The sequence below is a fragment of the Varanus komodoensis genome, unplaced genomic scaffold (genome assembly GCF_004798865.1).
Source record: "Varanus komodoensis strain SLA01 unplaced genomic scaffold, ASM479886v1 scaffold26, whole genome shotgun sequence".
In the NCBI taxonomy this organism is placed as follows: Eukaryota; Metazoa; Chordata; class Lepidosauria; order Squamata; family Varanidae; genus Varanus; species Varanus komodoensis.
In genome coordinates this window covers 2,072,491-2,085,084 of record NW_025335684.1, presented here as the reverse complement: position 1 = coordinate 2,085,084, position 12,594 = coordinate 2,072,491, and the positions used below count along the sequence as shown (strand labels likewise).

General features: G+C 53.5%; 1 protein-coding gene across 3 annotated transcripts in view; it reads right to left on the bottom strand.

The window, feature by feature from the left end:
• PEMT (phosphatidylethanolamine N-methyltransferase) overlaps positions 1 to 12,099 on the bottom strand; it is a 48,764-nt gene extending 36,665 nt beyond the window's left edge. For 2 of the 3 annotated variants that reach the window (XM_044433731.1, XM_044433730.1), the window contains exons 1-2: positions 10,491 to 10,611; positions 7,100 to 7,207 (exon numbers count right to left, since the gene is read on the bottom strand). In XM_044433731.1, coding sequence (XP_044289666.1) covers positions 7,100 to 7,207; positions 10,491 to 10,550 — 168 coding nt within the window. In that variant the 5' untranslated portion in view covers positions 10,551 to 10,611. Of the gene's footprint in view, positions 1 to 7,099; positions 7,208 to 10,490; positions 10,612 to 12,034 lie in introns of those variants that run through there. The other variant, XM_044433732.1, reaches the window with a different exon arrangement.
• Positions 12,100 to 12,594: the final 495 nt, after the last annotated feature.

Here is a 12,594-nt window from a genome sequence, read left to right as displayed (position 1 = left end):
AAATAAGCAAATAATATTAGCAATTAAAATGACGTTTGAATAAAAAGGTCTTTGCCTGGCGCCGAAAAACAAATAACGACGGCGCCAGGCGGACCTCTCTGGGGAGCGCATTCCATAGGTTGGGCGCCACCGCAAAGAAAGCCCTCCTCTGAGTACCTACCCTCCTAATTTCCTTCACGGAGGGTTCCCGGAGAAGGGCCTCTCCCGCAGAGCTCAGGGGGCGGCCGGGCGTATATGGACGTAAGCGCTCCTTCAGGTAGCCAGGACCCAAGCCGTTTAGGGCTTTATAGGTCATCACCAACACCTTGAATTGGGCCCGGACTTCAATGGGAAGCCAGTGAAGCTGACGGAGGACTGGAGTCACGTGAACATAACGCCCAGTCCCCGTCAGCAGCCTGGCAGCTCTATTTTGAACCAACTGAAGTATCCGGACCGTCTTCAAGGGCAGCCCCACGTAAAACGCGTTACAGAAGTCAAGACGGGAAGTCACCAGCACGTGTGTCACCGTCGCCAGGCAATCGTTCTCCAGGGAGGGGCGCAGCTGATGGATCAGCCAAAGCTTAGAGCATGGGCACTGGATTATTAACGGTTAAGTCCTAATTATTAGTATTATCGCTTTCGTTTCTATGCCACCCAGGAGCCGGAGCGCCCCGGGCAGCTTAGGACGGTACCGTTTAGGCAGGGCCTGTGATGGGGACACGCATTTTGTTCTCTGGAGGCAACCCACTCAGTTCTCGCTTTTGCTCACGATGCTACCAAAGACCGCACTCCCAAGGACGTGACCCGCAGAAAGGGGCGATTGCGCACACACGGTGGTGCCATGCTTGCTTCCTGGGTGGCATTATGGGATGGCTGGCTGTGGACGCCATCCAAGCAAGGGCTGGACGGACCCTCGCCGTATGGACAGAGCGGTCCCCGCAGCTTCCAGCACGGCCACCTGCGGCTCCGTGCCACTGCCAGCGAGGGAACATTATTTTAATCGCTGGTGAAACTGGCAGGCGGGAGAGCCAAGCGAGAGAACAGAACGAAACGAGACGGCCCCCCTCGCTAATTAATTTGTACAAGTAGGCAATTAAGAGGAGACGTATTTGCATGAATTCTCTAATGAGTCCCTTTAAAATACGTCTTGCTACGTGTGCCTGGATCGCGGAGGAACTTTCAAGGTGCCTTCTGCAGACGAGGGAACACCGAATGGCCGTCAACAAACCAAGAGCCAATTAGGCAAACGTTAATGAGCCTGCTTAAACAGCACTCAACGCGCTACCGGCAATTATCTGAGACCATGCCTGCCACCTCGCAGCCCCCCTCCGCTGGGGGGAACTCACGACTGGGGGCTGGCTGGCTGGCTGAGTTACATTTCCCGGCCCTGGGTGGTGGAAAGCTGCCCCTCTGGGCAGGATTGAACCAAAGGAGATGCCCAGGGCCTGTGGGTTTGTTTAAACCAGCGCCCCGTGGAAATGCCAGGGGCCAGGAGAGCAGAGACCTGCACAATATATCCGGGAGAAGTAATCCTATGCATGTTTAGGCAGAAAAAATCCACTTAACTCCAGGCAGGCTGGCAGTTGGTGGGGTTTTTCCAGTCTAAACAAGCCTTGGAGTGGGCTCTCAGCTTCCCTCCGTTCTTTCTAAAAAGGAAAGCTGGATTCCAGCCCTTTCGATTATGGAGACGGTGACTAGAAGCTGTCTAGGGGAAGCTGCAGAAATACGAGGTATTGGGGCAGCGAAATTGGCTGTAACCCACCCCCTTCTTTGCCCCCAACTCCGAGGCAGCAGGGACCCCCAAACATGCTAAAAACACAGTAAAAATGATGCTCAAGGGGAAACTTGACAATCTTCAGTTACCCTGCAGACTTGCATTATTTATCTGGATCACAGAAGGAACCTTCCTCCTCATCAAAGCAAGACTGTAATCCGCTTAGGCGGCCTTTGGGCTGGTTCAGCGGACTATAAGTCTATAAATAAATAATAAAAAAATAAGATTATGCAGGGAGAACTGTATTTCCCGGGGCATACAGGGAGGGGGAAATTTGCACCTGCAGTTCCCACAATGCACCACCTTGTCCATCGATTGCTAGGTGACTTTCCAACTTATATGTGGTTCCCCTGGCAACACGTCTCTCCTAAGCTCACTGGATGTTAAGAGTTTAAAGCTAAAAGATGCTTTAAAATGGCAGGCCCCTGAATGTTTTCCCAGAGTGCAATTGGGCCCTGGATCTGAAGAAGGTCCCCTTCCCGGTTGCAGCTGGAGTCAAAAAGAAGGAGAGAAGAGTCTTGTGAGGAGAGGACTGGTTCCACCATGAAACGGGCACCGGAAGCTGCCTTGCACGAAGTCAGCCCCTTGACCCATCTAGTCTAGTCTTGCCAGCACTGACTGGCAGCAGCTGTTTTCCCAGGCAGGGAGACCTTGCAGGGAAAGTGTCTTGAGAAGGCTGCAAATGGTTAGCTCATTCGTGGTCACACTTTTTCTCCCAGGCAAGGAAACAAGGAGCTTGAAGTGCCGACACTATTTGACTTCCATAGCACCCGATAGCTGAAGTGCTCTGGCTAGCTTACAGAAGTTAAAACCTTTAAAATACATGAGGAAAACTGATTGTGTGCAAACGTGTGTGCTTAAACCACACACACGTGCAACACAGAAAGAGTCACATTCATCTAGAACCTCTTTTAAACTATCAGCAACCAGAAAAATCCAACACTGGATTAAAATTTGATTAATTTGGCCAGCCGGGGGTGTTGTGCCAGGTGACTCTGAGGTCTGTAGGCACCAGTTCAGACTTGATCTGGCCCCAGCTGCTGCATCAGAGCAGCCCATGCGTAACCCAGTGCCCTGTCTCCACCAGAGGTCAGACTGGTGTTTTGGGGAAACCACACACAGGACATGAAGGCACCTGACCCGTTCTGTGGTTGCCTCCAAAATCGCACAGTTCTGAACATGGAAGTTCCGGGCATTTAACTCTGTTGAATCCAAGTCATCAATGGTCCAAACCCCAAGACTCTGTCTAACATCCGAGCAAATTGTTCCCACTGCTCTCGTTCCATCACTGGAACAGAAAGGATTCTGAAACCTTCTAAAACTCATGGAACATTTACCAACCTCTCATCACTTCAAATGAAGGCCTGAAAAACGGGGACAACCTTCTTAAAGAGAATCAACACTATGTAATGAGCGGGAACTTTGAGATAACATAAACACTATTAGAGAAATGAAAATCCTTATCAAACTGTTATATCATGCATGGATTTAAGCTCCAGAGACAGGTGCAAAAGCCAGACAACATCCGAGGCCTCGTGAAATCCATCTCTGTTTACCTGGCCACGTTTCCTTTCATTGGTCCCTCATCCCTGAGGACACTGAAGTCAGTTCAGTCTAATTGTCTCTCCCGGCGTGACCTTTTAGGGCCATTCTCATGCTTGGACCGATAAGCCGAAGGCGCTTAAGATGAATTCAGAGACTAACATCAAAACTCCTCTTAAAAACAAGGCGCTTGCAGTGTTGAAGGAAAGGGGCCTGTGAACCTTTTAGGGTCACTGCGAGATTGCCGGTGAAGGATGTTTTAAAAGGAGCGGAAAGGAAGCCGCACTGCAGCAAAGCATTTCCAGAGATTCACACAATAATAGGGCCAGGAGGGACCCAGGGGGCCACGGAGCCCAAGCGCCTGCTGGAGCAGGAAGCTGAGTTGCACCGTCCGCCTGCCCAGGGTTGCCTGGAATGTCTCCAGCAAACGGCCTCTCCGGCAGCGGGTTCCACTGCCCGGTCGCCCTGACCATCGGGTACTTTTTCCGGCTGTCTAGCCTGAACCTGGTGCTGCAGTTTAAGATGGCTCCGTAAGACTCTACGGAACCATGGACACCCAACAGCCTCGGGGGGGGGGGGTGCATGAGCACAAATAAAGCCCAACCAAAATGCAGGGCCCAAGTTTCTTCCCTGCCGCCAGCACCAACTTCTTTCTGTTGATATCTCTAATAAAACTGCAAAGCGCAAAGATGCAGCCCCGAGCACGGAACCGCAGGCAAGCCGGTCCTCCATAAATCAGTCGGGTAAATACAGGACTCGGCACTTGGCCACGCTGCCTGGGGATGATGGGATTTGCAGTCCCAGGCTGGGAAAGGCTGCTCCAGAGTTCACCACCAGGGGCATCAGCAGCCCATTCGAAAAGGAACGATTCCCCACCTTCACCTGGGTTGCGAAGACTACACATGCCGGCTAAGTGGGGGCGGGGGCGGTGGAAGCTGCTCCGGTCCAGCCGTTTCGGGGCACCAAGTTGGGGGACCGCGACTTCGTACGGTGCCTCTCCATAAACCGTCAGTCGCAGCTTGAGACTCTCTGTGCCACGAATGGGGTGGCCTGAGTGCCCACCCCCACAACGCCACTGCCAAGCTCCCTTCCCCATCTCGCCTCTTTAATTTCACCTCTGCTGCGGCTGAGCAGCCACAAATCAAAGCGCCACTGCCCTTGTTCCAGCCCACCCCAGGCCCCACCATCCCCATCTCTAAAGCTGCTGGTTGATTAACGGGCTCTTGACGAAATCCTGCCATACCCTGGAAATATCCAAACGAGCGAACATTTGCAGCCACCTAGAAGGCTTGCAGGGGTGACCTGCTGGTGTCGGTGGGAGCTCCAAGCACACCTCTCGGGGGGCGGAAGTACGGCACTTCCGTAACCCCATACTCCCCATTAGCATCTCGTTTTCATGCAACCAAAACAGCCTCCAAGAGATGCAGTCAAAGAGGAGCAAGCAAATGGGAAGGGGCCACCTTTGTATTGCTGCTGTCAAGCCGTGTTGACAAGCCAGAAGCAGAGCGCTTTTCAACCGACAAAGCCACCCGGCGGAGGCAAAGAAATTCAGCGTCATTATGATGGTAGAGGCTTAAACATATCAGCCTCGTAACTGGGCAAGTGGAACATTATTACGAGGTATAAAATACGCTGCCAATGTTCTTCGGTGCTTTTCCGGTCACAGCTGTTTTGCTGAGAAAAAGGGGGAGGGAGGGCGGCCGTGACGAGTGGGGGAACGTTCCTCTCTGTCCCCCATAATCCTGGAAGCCGGTGGGGCCCGTCCCTTGCGGGAGATTCTGGGCAGATCGAAGGAGGACCTTGCACGCCGTGCACGCTGAAACGGCGGCATTCGCTGCCACGAGATGTAGGGAAGGCCGCCGAGCTGGATGCCTTCAGGGGACTTGGAGAGCTCGACGGGGGAGAAGGCGCCCCGTGTGGGTGGTTCTCGGGCGCCTCTCGTGCCGGCGGGTCCACGCCTGCTGGCTGCTGGGGAACACAGGCAGGAGGGGCTGGCACACTCGCGCCCGACGGAAAGCAGGGCAGGATGGGCCTTGCCTCGGTCTGCTCCAGCAGCACCTCCTCGCCCCCTGAGGACAACCTGCATCTTGCTCTCCTGCCCAGGTTAGCCGGGACGGGGAGGATCGGGGCCTCCAGGCGCCGCTCTCGGGAAGCCCCTTCCAGTCCCACTCTGACTCTGGGCCTGCAAGGGTGGGCAAAGGTCTCCAGCGGCACCTCGGTCATGTCTGGACAGGGATCCAGAAAAGGTGACCCTCTGGACACCAAGGACTGCCAGTCCCATTATCTCTGCCCACCACCTAGGCTGATGGGAGCTGGAGTCCCACAACACCTGCCGACACAAGCCCCCTTTCCTGCCCCGCACTAACCTTTGCCGGTAGGGTGACCGCCTGGCACAGGGCACTGCAACTCCCATATTTCCAGCCCAGGTGGTCATGATCCACACTGGCTGGGGGTGATGGGAGTTGTGGTCCAACTTAAGAGCCCAAGGTTCAGAAAGACTGCTCTCCCCTGCAACAGCATTGGGTATATTTATGTATCGCTCTTTAGATACTTGGTGCAAAAGTGACTCAATACTAAAAAGAAAACACTGTGGAAAAAAATCCTATGGCCCCTAAGACGTTGTCCAAGGGGCCCCAAGGATAGTTCCGATTCCCAGCCCGGAGCTCAGGCACAGCACTTTGTCCTTGGAGCTGGGAACTGGAGAACCCAACCCCAACCCCAACCCCAACCCCAACCCCAAGCCCTTTTAGCTGGAATTGGAGCTTGCATCCCCTTTCCCCTTAAAGCCGGCATGGGAAGGACCACATTCTCCGAGGTCGAGAAGGCACACGGGGGGAGGGGTCACTGAGGCCTTTTTGGGGTAGGAAGAGCATTGGCAGGGAACCCAGCAGGCACCAAGAGGGGTGTCAGCAGCACATCGGCCCCCACGGAGACCCTGCTGAAGACCCCAAGCACAGAATCTCTCCAGTGCCACGACCCAGTTTCTAGCGCCTTTGTGTGCAGCCCGGCGAGTCACTGGAAATCTAAATTTAGCGGCTCACCGTTTTTATCTGTCATCACCAGGTGTCAAGAGTTATGTATTAGCCCAGTTAAACCTTTGTCACTTTACAGCGGTCAGAGCTGTCCCCACATCAATCGGCTTTCTAGCGCGGAAAGACGTTCTCAGCCAGCTCGGCCCTTCTTGCCCGGTTCCCACACCTTCCTCTCCTGAACGACTGTCGTGTCGCACCAAGTCTGCACCTGTCGCAACGGGCAGCCCTGCATTTCTGGGTCCAATTTGCCGGGTGCTGTTTTGGCTCTTCAAGCTTTCATCTTTCCGCTGAGAGCCTGAATTATTCCGCCTGTGCTGAGAAGGAAAGGAGGGTAGGGAACAAACGCCCCAGATGCCAGCCATTCAAACGCTGAAGTGGATCTTTCCTACACAGAGAGAAGGCTGCTCTGGAGAAACGGATTAGCACAGGGGAGAAAGAGGCCTTGCGGCTTTATTGCCCCCAGACTGATGCTTCATCGCCCACCGTTCCATCTCTTTTCCGAGCTCATCCTGTCTGAGGCACTGACCTCGTTCATTCTGATGCTGCTCCACTCCAGAGTGGAAAAGCAATTGCTCACAGCTCCCTACCCACTCGGAACAATACTAACGAAGCCATCAAAGGAGCGAGGCAAAGCAGGGATTAAAGACCCAAACGTGGGGAGAAGAAAGCAAACAGGGCCATCGAGTGCCGAACAGGGGTGCCAAGTGGTGCAAGGCCGCTTCCTAGCGTGCCCAGGGCACCCCGCCTGTTGGCAACAGCAAAGCGCACGTACCAGATTCCAGAAAAGCGGGTTGAAGGCGATGCACAGGAGCGCTGCCACGAAGCGTGAGTCGGTCACATCCACGTAATCCAAGAGCGGGGACATGATGGACGGATCCACCTGCAAGAAGTACGGCAATTAGTCCAGCGCCCCCACAAGGCACCCCCAGAAAAGGTTTCCATGCGGCGTTGACCCTGAGAAGCTCTAACCCAGGGTTTGCAGACCAGAAGAATAAGCACCCTGCTGCCCTTGCTTGCCTCAGCAACCACAATTCACACACAGACACACACACAGCCACGAACCACCGTCACCGTCAAGAGTATGGAACGGCCAGACCTCCGCCACCCCACTGCTCGGTCCCGAGGCATCGCTAAGCCTTCCAGTGCTTCTCGCCATGCTGCCCCTCATTCGTGGAGAAGCCTTCCCAGCCTGGTGGCAGCACCTCCACCGTGCTCACCAGGCCGCACGGCCAGCTAGGTCAGCTTCCTGCAGAGAAACGGCTTGGCGTAGCCCCACAAATGGAAGAAAAACCCTTCCAGCCACACCTCTGCAGTCCTGGAGAAACATCGGCACAACACGGATTGCGGGAGAGAGACTTTCAGTTCGGTTTGGACCGGGGCAGAGACAACTCCGCACTCCTGGACCCGAAGGCAAGTCACAGTCCAAAGTCCAGATATTTCCAAGCTTGTTGTACAATGCGCACAACAGCAGCAAGAAAGCATCTGGAAAAAAGGTACACCTTTGAAAAACGTGCACAACTAGAATTTATCCCGCTGGTCTGCTTTTCTGGACTCCATACAAGATGTTGGTCATCACCTTTGAAGCCCTTTGCAACGTGCTCACTGTTACGGTGCCGTCTCCAAGTTGGAGACATGCTCATTTAAACAACTACAAAAATCCCAACATTTGTTCTCACATATCTGAACGGAAGGTACATCCTTTGTTTTTCTCAAGTTGCTACACTATTTTGCTCAAAGCAGTCGCTGAAAAATGAACTTGCTTTTTTCTCGGAGCCAAATTCCCCTCGGATGCCTCGAAGCAACTCTCAGTGGGATCCAGCAGGCCTTCCATGCCTGTTATCTCCCTAATTTTATGATAATCCAATTCAAAATGTGCATGGACATTATTCCCATAAGCTTTTCATCTCCTTTAGCACAGCCATGGCGCCAACAAGTGAGAAATGAACTACAATGTGGTATTTTATTTTTTTAAATGTTTCCATGGTGTTAAAATACCAGTTTGACAAGAAACGCTGTACTTTCTTCAGGAGTCTCAAAAGGGCTAATTCATCCATATTTCTGAGGCCCTTTGCCCAGCCCCAGGGGTGGAGGGATGCAGTGAGAGAATTCAGTCAGAATTATAGTGGAGAGGAAACCGTAATGGTGGCAAGGTATTTTCATAACCAGGATAAAGGTCATCACCATTGAAAGGAAACAGGTGCCTTTCTGATCCAGCCCTTAACATGCAGGCCTAAGATCACTTTTCTTTTCCACACGACGGAGCGCTGCCTTGTTCTGGCTTTCGCAACAAGCGAAAGAACAGGCAGAGTGCCTCAATTTGCAGCGTACTGGGTGAGCAAATGGGAAGCAATTTTATGTTCCAGAGGACATCCAGTGCAGAGGTAAACTCTGGTACGGGAATAGAACATAAAATTGTAACAAGAATGCCAGAGTCTTTGTTCCCAGCTCACGCTGAACCTCATGCCAGGGGGGCAGAGTGACCAGCCATTCCAACGAGTGCCTGAAATTACTTCCAGCTCTGACTGCCCAGCCTCCTTCCGAGCATCGGCCTGAGCAGCGGATGCAATGCAGGACAAGCAGAAAGCTGGGCCGAGGCAGACACCACTCGCTGGCCAACTGAGCCCAGTCTTGACTTGCCCGGTTCTCCAGGACACTGGGCAGAGGGATCCTGTGCAAAGAACCTCTGTCAGCCTGAGCACCGGCTTCCAGGTCAGGGGAGCTATTATGGCTAGCAGCAAAACCTCAGAAGATGGCCTTGCAATCTTTCGCAAGAGAAGCAAGTTTAAGCAGTTGCTGGAGCGAACCATTTACAAGAACAGGGTAAGTGGCAACAGCAATCAGGAGAGACCAAGAATGCAGAATAAATAAATAAAACCACAAAACACTTGAAAAACTCCCTTTTTCCGACCTTCTGACATCACAAGTTGCCTCTTCTCTATGTTTTTGTTAAACCATGAGAACTAGCAACTTCCTTTCCAGCTAAAAATCTAGAGTCCCACGATTTGCTAATACAAAGGCAGACACTGCAGGCTTTAAGAATCCCCTTTTGTTTGTTCTTAAAGAAGGGAGAAATCCTATGCATGTTAGATAGGGGGGAAACTATCCATGTTGCGAGTGAAAGGGGATTTTTCCTCTTCTAACCATGCACGGGACTGCGCCTTAAAAGATGTAAGAAAAGAACGACTAAATCTATCGGGCAGGCCAAAAGCCAAAAGCAACCCGCAACTGGACCCGCAGTTCTCTTCGGCCAGAACACGCATCTGCCGGCCACGCGGCCTTCTCCGGGCGCGTTCCCAGGCGGTGGCGCGCAGGGAAGCGGGCGCGCTCTGGCCCGGCCGGCCTGGCTTGCAGCACGTGTGGACGGCCTGCACCGACTCCTACCAGAAACTCGGCCCATCCGCCTGCGCTCTCCAAAGAGAGGAGGGCGCCAGGCCGGAAAGCCGTGCCAAATTTGCAAGGTGCCTGCAAGCGGGCCGTCATGGGTGCAGCCACGCAAGCATGTTGCGCCCCATCCATATCCGAAATGGCACCGGCGGAGGGGGCCGGGGAGACAGCCAGGCCGGCCGCCCGCCCCTTCCTGCTGGCTGCTGAAAAGGGCTTGGAAACCCAGCCAGGCCGGCGGTGCACGGCGCGCCCCAGGGACGCCCGGGCACCGGAAGCAGCGCGCACGTTGCGCGCACGTTGCCACTCACAAACACGCCTTCTCGGGGCAAAGCGACCGTTAGAAGGGCTTTGGGGAAGGAGAGGGGGCGCTCCCTGCTCACCGACAAACCTAACGCAGGCTAGGGAAAGCGGCAAGGTGCGCCCAGCCCACTGGACCCGTCCGGACAGTGCGAGGTCACCCAACCCCTCGGCGTGCCAGAGAGCGCGCCCGTTTCTCTCCCGGGGGCGCACGGGTGTGCGTCTTTGTCTTGCTTTATTTGGGGGCGTTTGATTCACTGCCACGTGCCCCTGGAGGCAAAACATCAAGGCAGGTCTCCCCTCTTCGCTGCGTTTTCTCTAGGACCGCAAAACGAACGCCTGGAATGATTTTCCTGCTTCTGCGGCCCGGGCTGGCGGCTCTTTGCTTTCCAAACCTCCCCTTCCTCGCTTAGGCAGTGCTCCTTTTCCAAACAAAGCGAATAAAACCCAAGAAGCCCCTACCCAAAATCACACAGCTCTACCTTGCTATAATCCACATTACTCAGAGCTTCACAGCAATCCAAAGGCAGTAGGAGACGCATTCCAAGCGACAGCTAATATCTAAGGCTAAGCGCCCTGTAGTCTCCATAGGGCTGGGTGCCCCCCCCCCGCTTCTTTTCCAACCCTTGACTTAACTGATGCAATGCAAATCGCAAAAAGCCACTCGCAGCTTCCTGGGTAAAATTACTCCTCGCTAAAATGGTCCTGCGAAGCATGCTGGGAAATGTAGTTCTATTCTCCTCCGAATTTATGCTACGCTCGGCGGGGAGAACTGCAAGGGCCAGAAGGCAACGCGCGGCGGATGCCTTGCGCTTAAAAAAAGCCCTTCTTCGAGAATGCCTCAAAAACTGCTTTGAACAGGCACTGGTAAGAGCCCTCTTCCAGATGAGCCCCCTCTGGACACGTGCGCAGCGATAGCTCAAGGCAGGTTCACACGTTACAAGGCATGGAACACGAGGACGACAAGCCTCGTTCCTTACGGAGTATCTGTGTAAGCTGGGTGCAGCAGGAAACGTTACGTTTGTCCGCCACGCGGTAACGTTTCTTAAGTTTATGTAAAACAAATCAGTAAATCTTACTGTGCTTGGACTGCTGGGGAGAGAACGGAAGTATGGAGCAACGCTTTCACACGTTACCCAGCGAGTCTGCTGCAGCCAGACTCACCTCCCTGTACGTGTTTCATTAAATTATTCTGCTACAATTATAGTTCTACCTTTCCACTGAATATAATGCCCGAGGAAGCTAGTAATCATGAAAAATCAATAATAAACTTACAAAATGCATCATTAAGCTATCATAGCAAATCCATAAGACAATTCCTCTGCTCCCCCCCCCTCCCCAGGAAACAGACTAAACACACACCAATGCAAAATATAATAGGAGCAAGCCCCGCAGTTAACACTTCCTCAAACAAGCAAGTCAGCTTAAAAGACAGAACCCTTCCTGGATAAAAATAGATTTGCTTTTGGCCCATAGGACCAGAGGGGTAGGTAGCCTGACCCTGGAGCAGCCACTGAGAAGACCCTACAGAAAGCATGCCTGTTGCATCCCCTCGCCAGTCTTTCGCATCCACCCGCCGATGGCTGGCCCCGGTTGGATTTGCACCAAGTCAAGGTGAAGGCTGCATGTTTTGCTGATCATCGCCCAACATCTTTGTCCCAAAATAGGCTTTCAACCATATGCAACATAACCCAGCAGCCACAGTGCGTGGAACAGGAGCATGTGCTCCTCAGAGGCCCTTACCGTTCACAGAAAGGCCTGACTTACTTCTGAGTGAGCATGCTTGGGAACTTGTGCTGCAGTGCATCTAATGTTCATAAAAAACCATGCACTAAAAGCTCGGGAAAGCTGCATTTTCACAAGGTGTGTCCCCAGAGTAGGCGAAAACTGGGCAGCTGATTACCAAGGGGGGAGACCAGCAAGTGCATTTCCAGCATTTAGACAGAAACCCACACCCAGAAGTATGAGCGAGCATTTCCATGCGCCAGTAAGAAAGCAAGCGTCGCGGAATCGGATTGTCACTGACCTTCCCAGGGCTGTGCAGAGTGGAAGTCCTGAGCGGTGAAAAGACCAGCCAAGTAACTCCTGCTCTGGCCGGCCGGCCTGGACTTTGCACTGTACACAGGCACCGCTCCAAAGCCGGGTGGTCAGTCCGTGGCGGCGGGCACATGCTTCGGGCTGACCTTTCTTCTCCCACCGGGGCGCCACGAGTGTGCGCACTGAGTGTGCAGATGGAAAGGTGCCCCTGTGCACTGGGGCAGGTAGGGGCCCAAGGCCACCTGCTTGCAGCCTGATCTGGCTCCGAGGATGCAGAGGGCAGCGATCCAGCCGCCCCCTCCTCCGCGGGAGCCACACTGGGCCACGTTGCTTTGTCACTGGGCCAGGTTTGAGGTTTTGCCACCAGTGTCTAAAGTCCTAAAACTGCTCAGAACCAGGATCCCTGGGGAGGAGCTTTTCCGCTTTGCGCCCGTCTCCAGACTGTCCATGCTGGAATGTGGCGCAGTAGAGACACTGTGTAAGTCAAGAAAGAAGAAGATTCATCAAATCATAGAATCATGGAAGAGTAGAGCTGGAAGGGGCCACAAA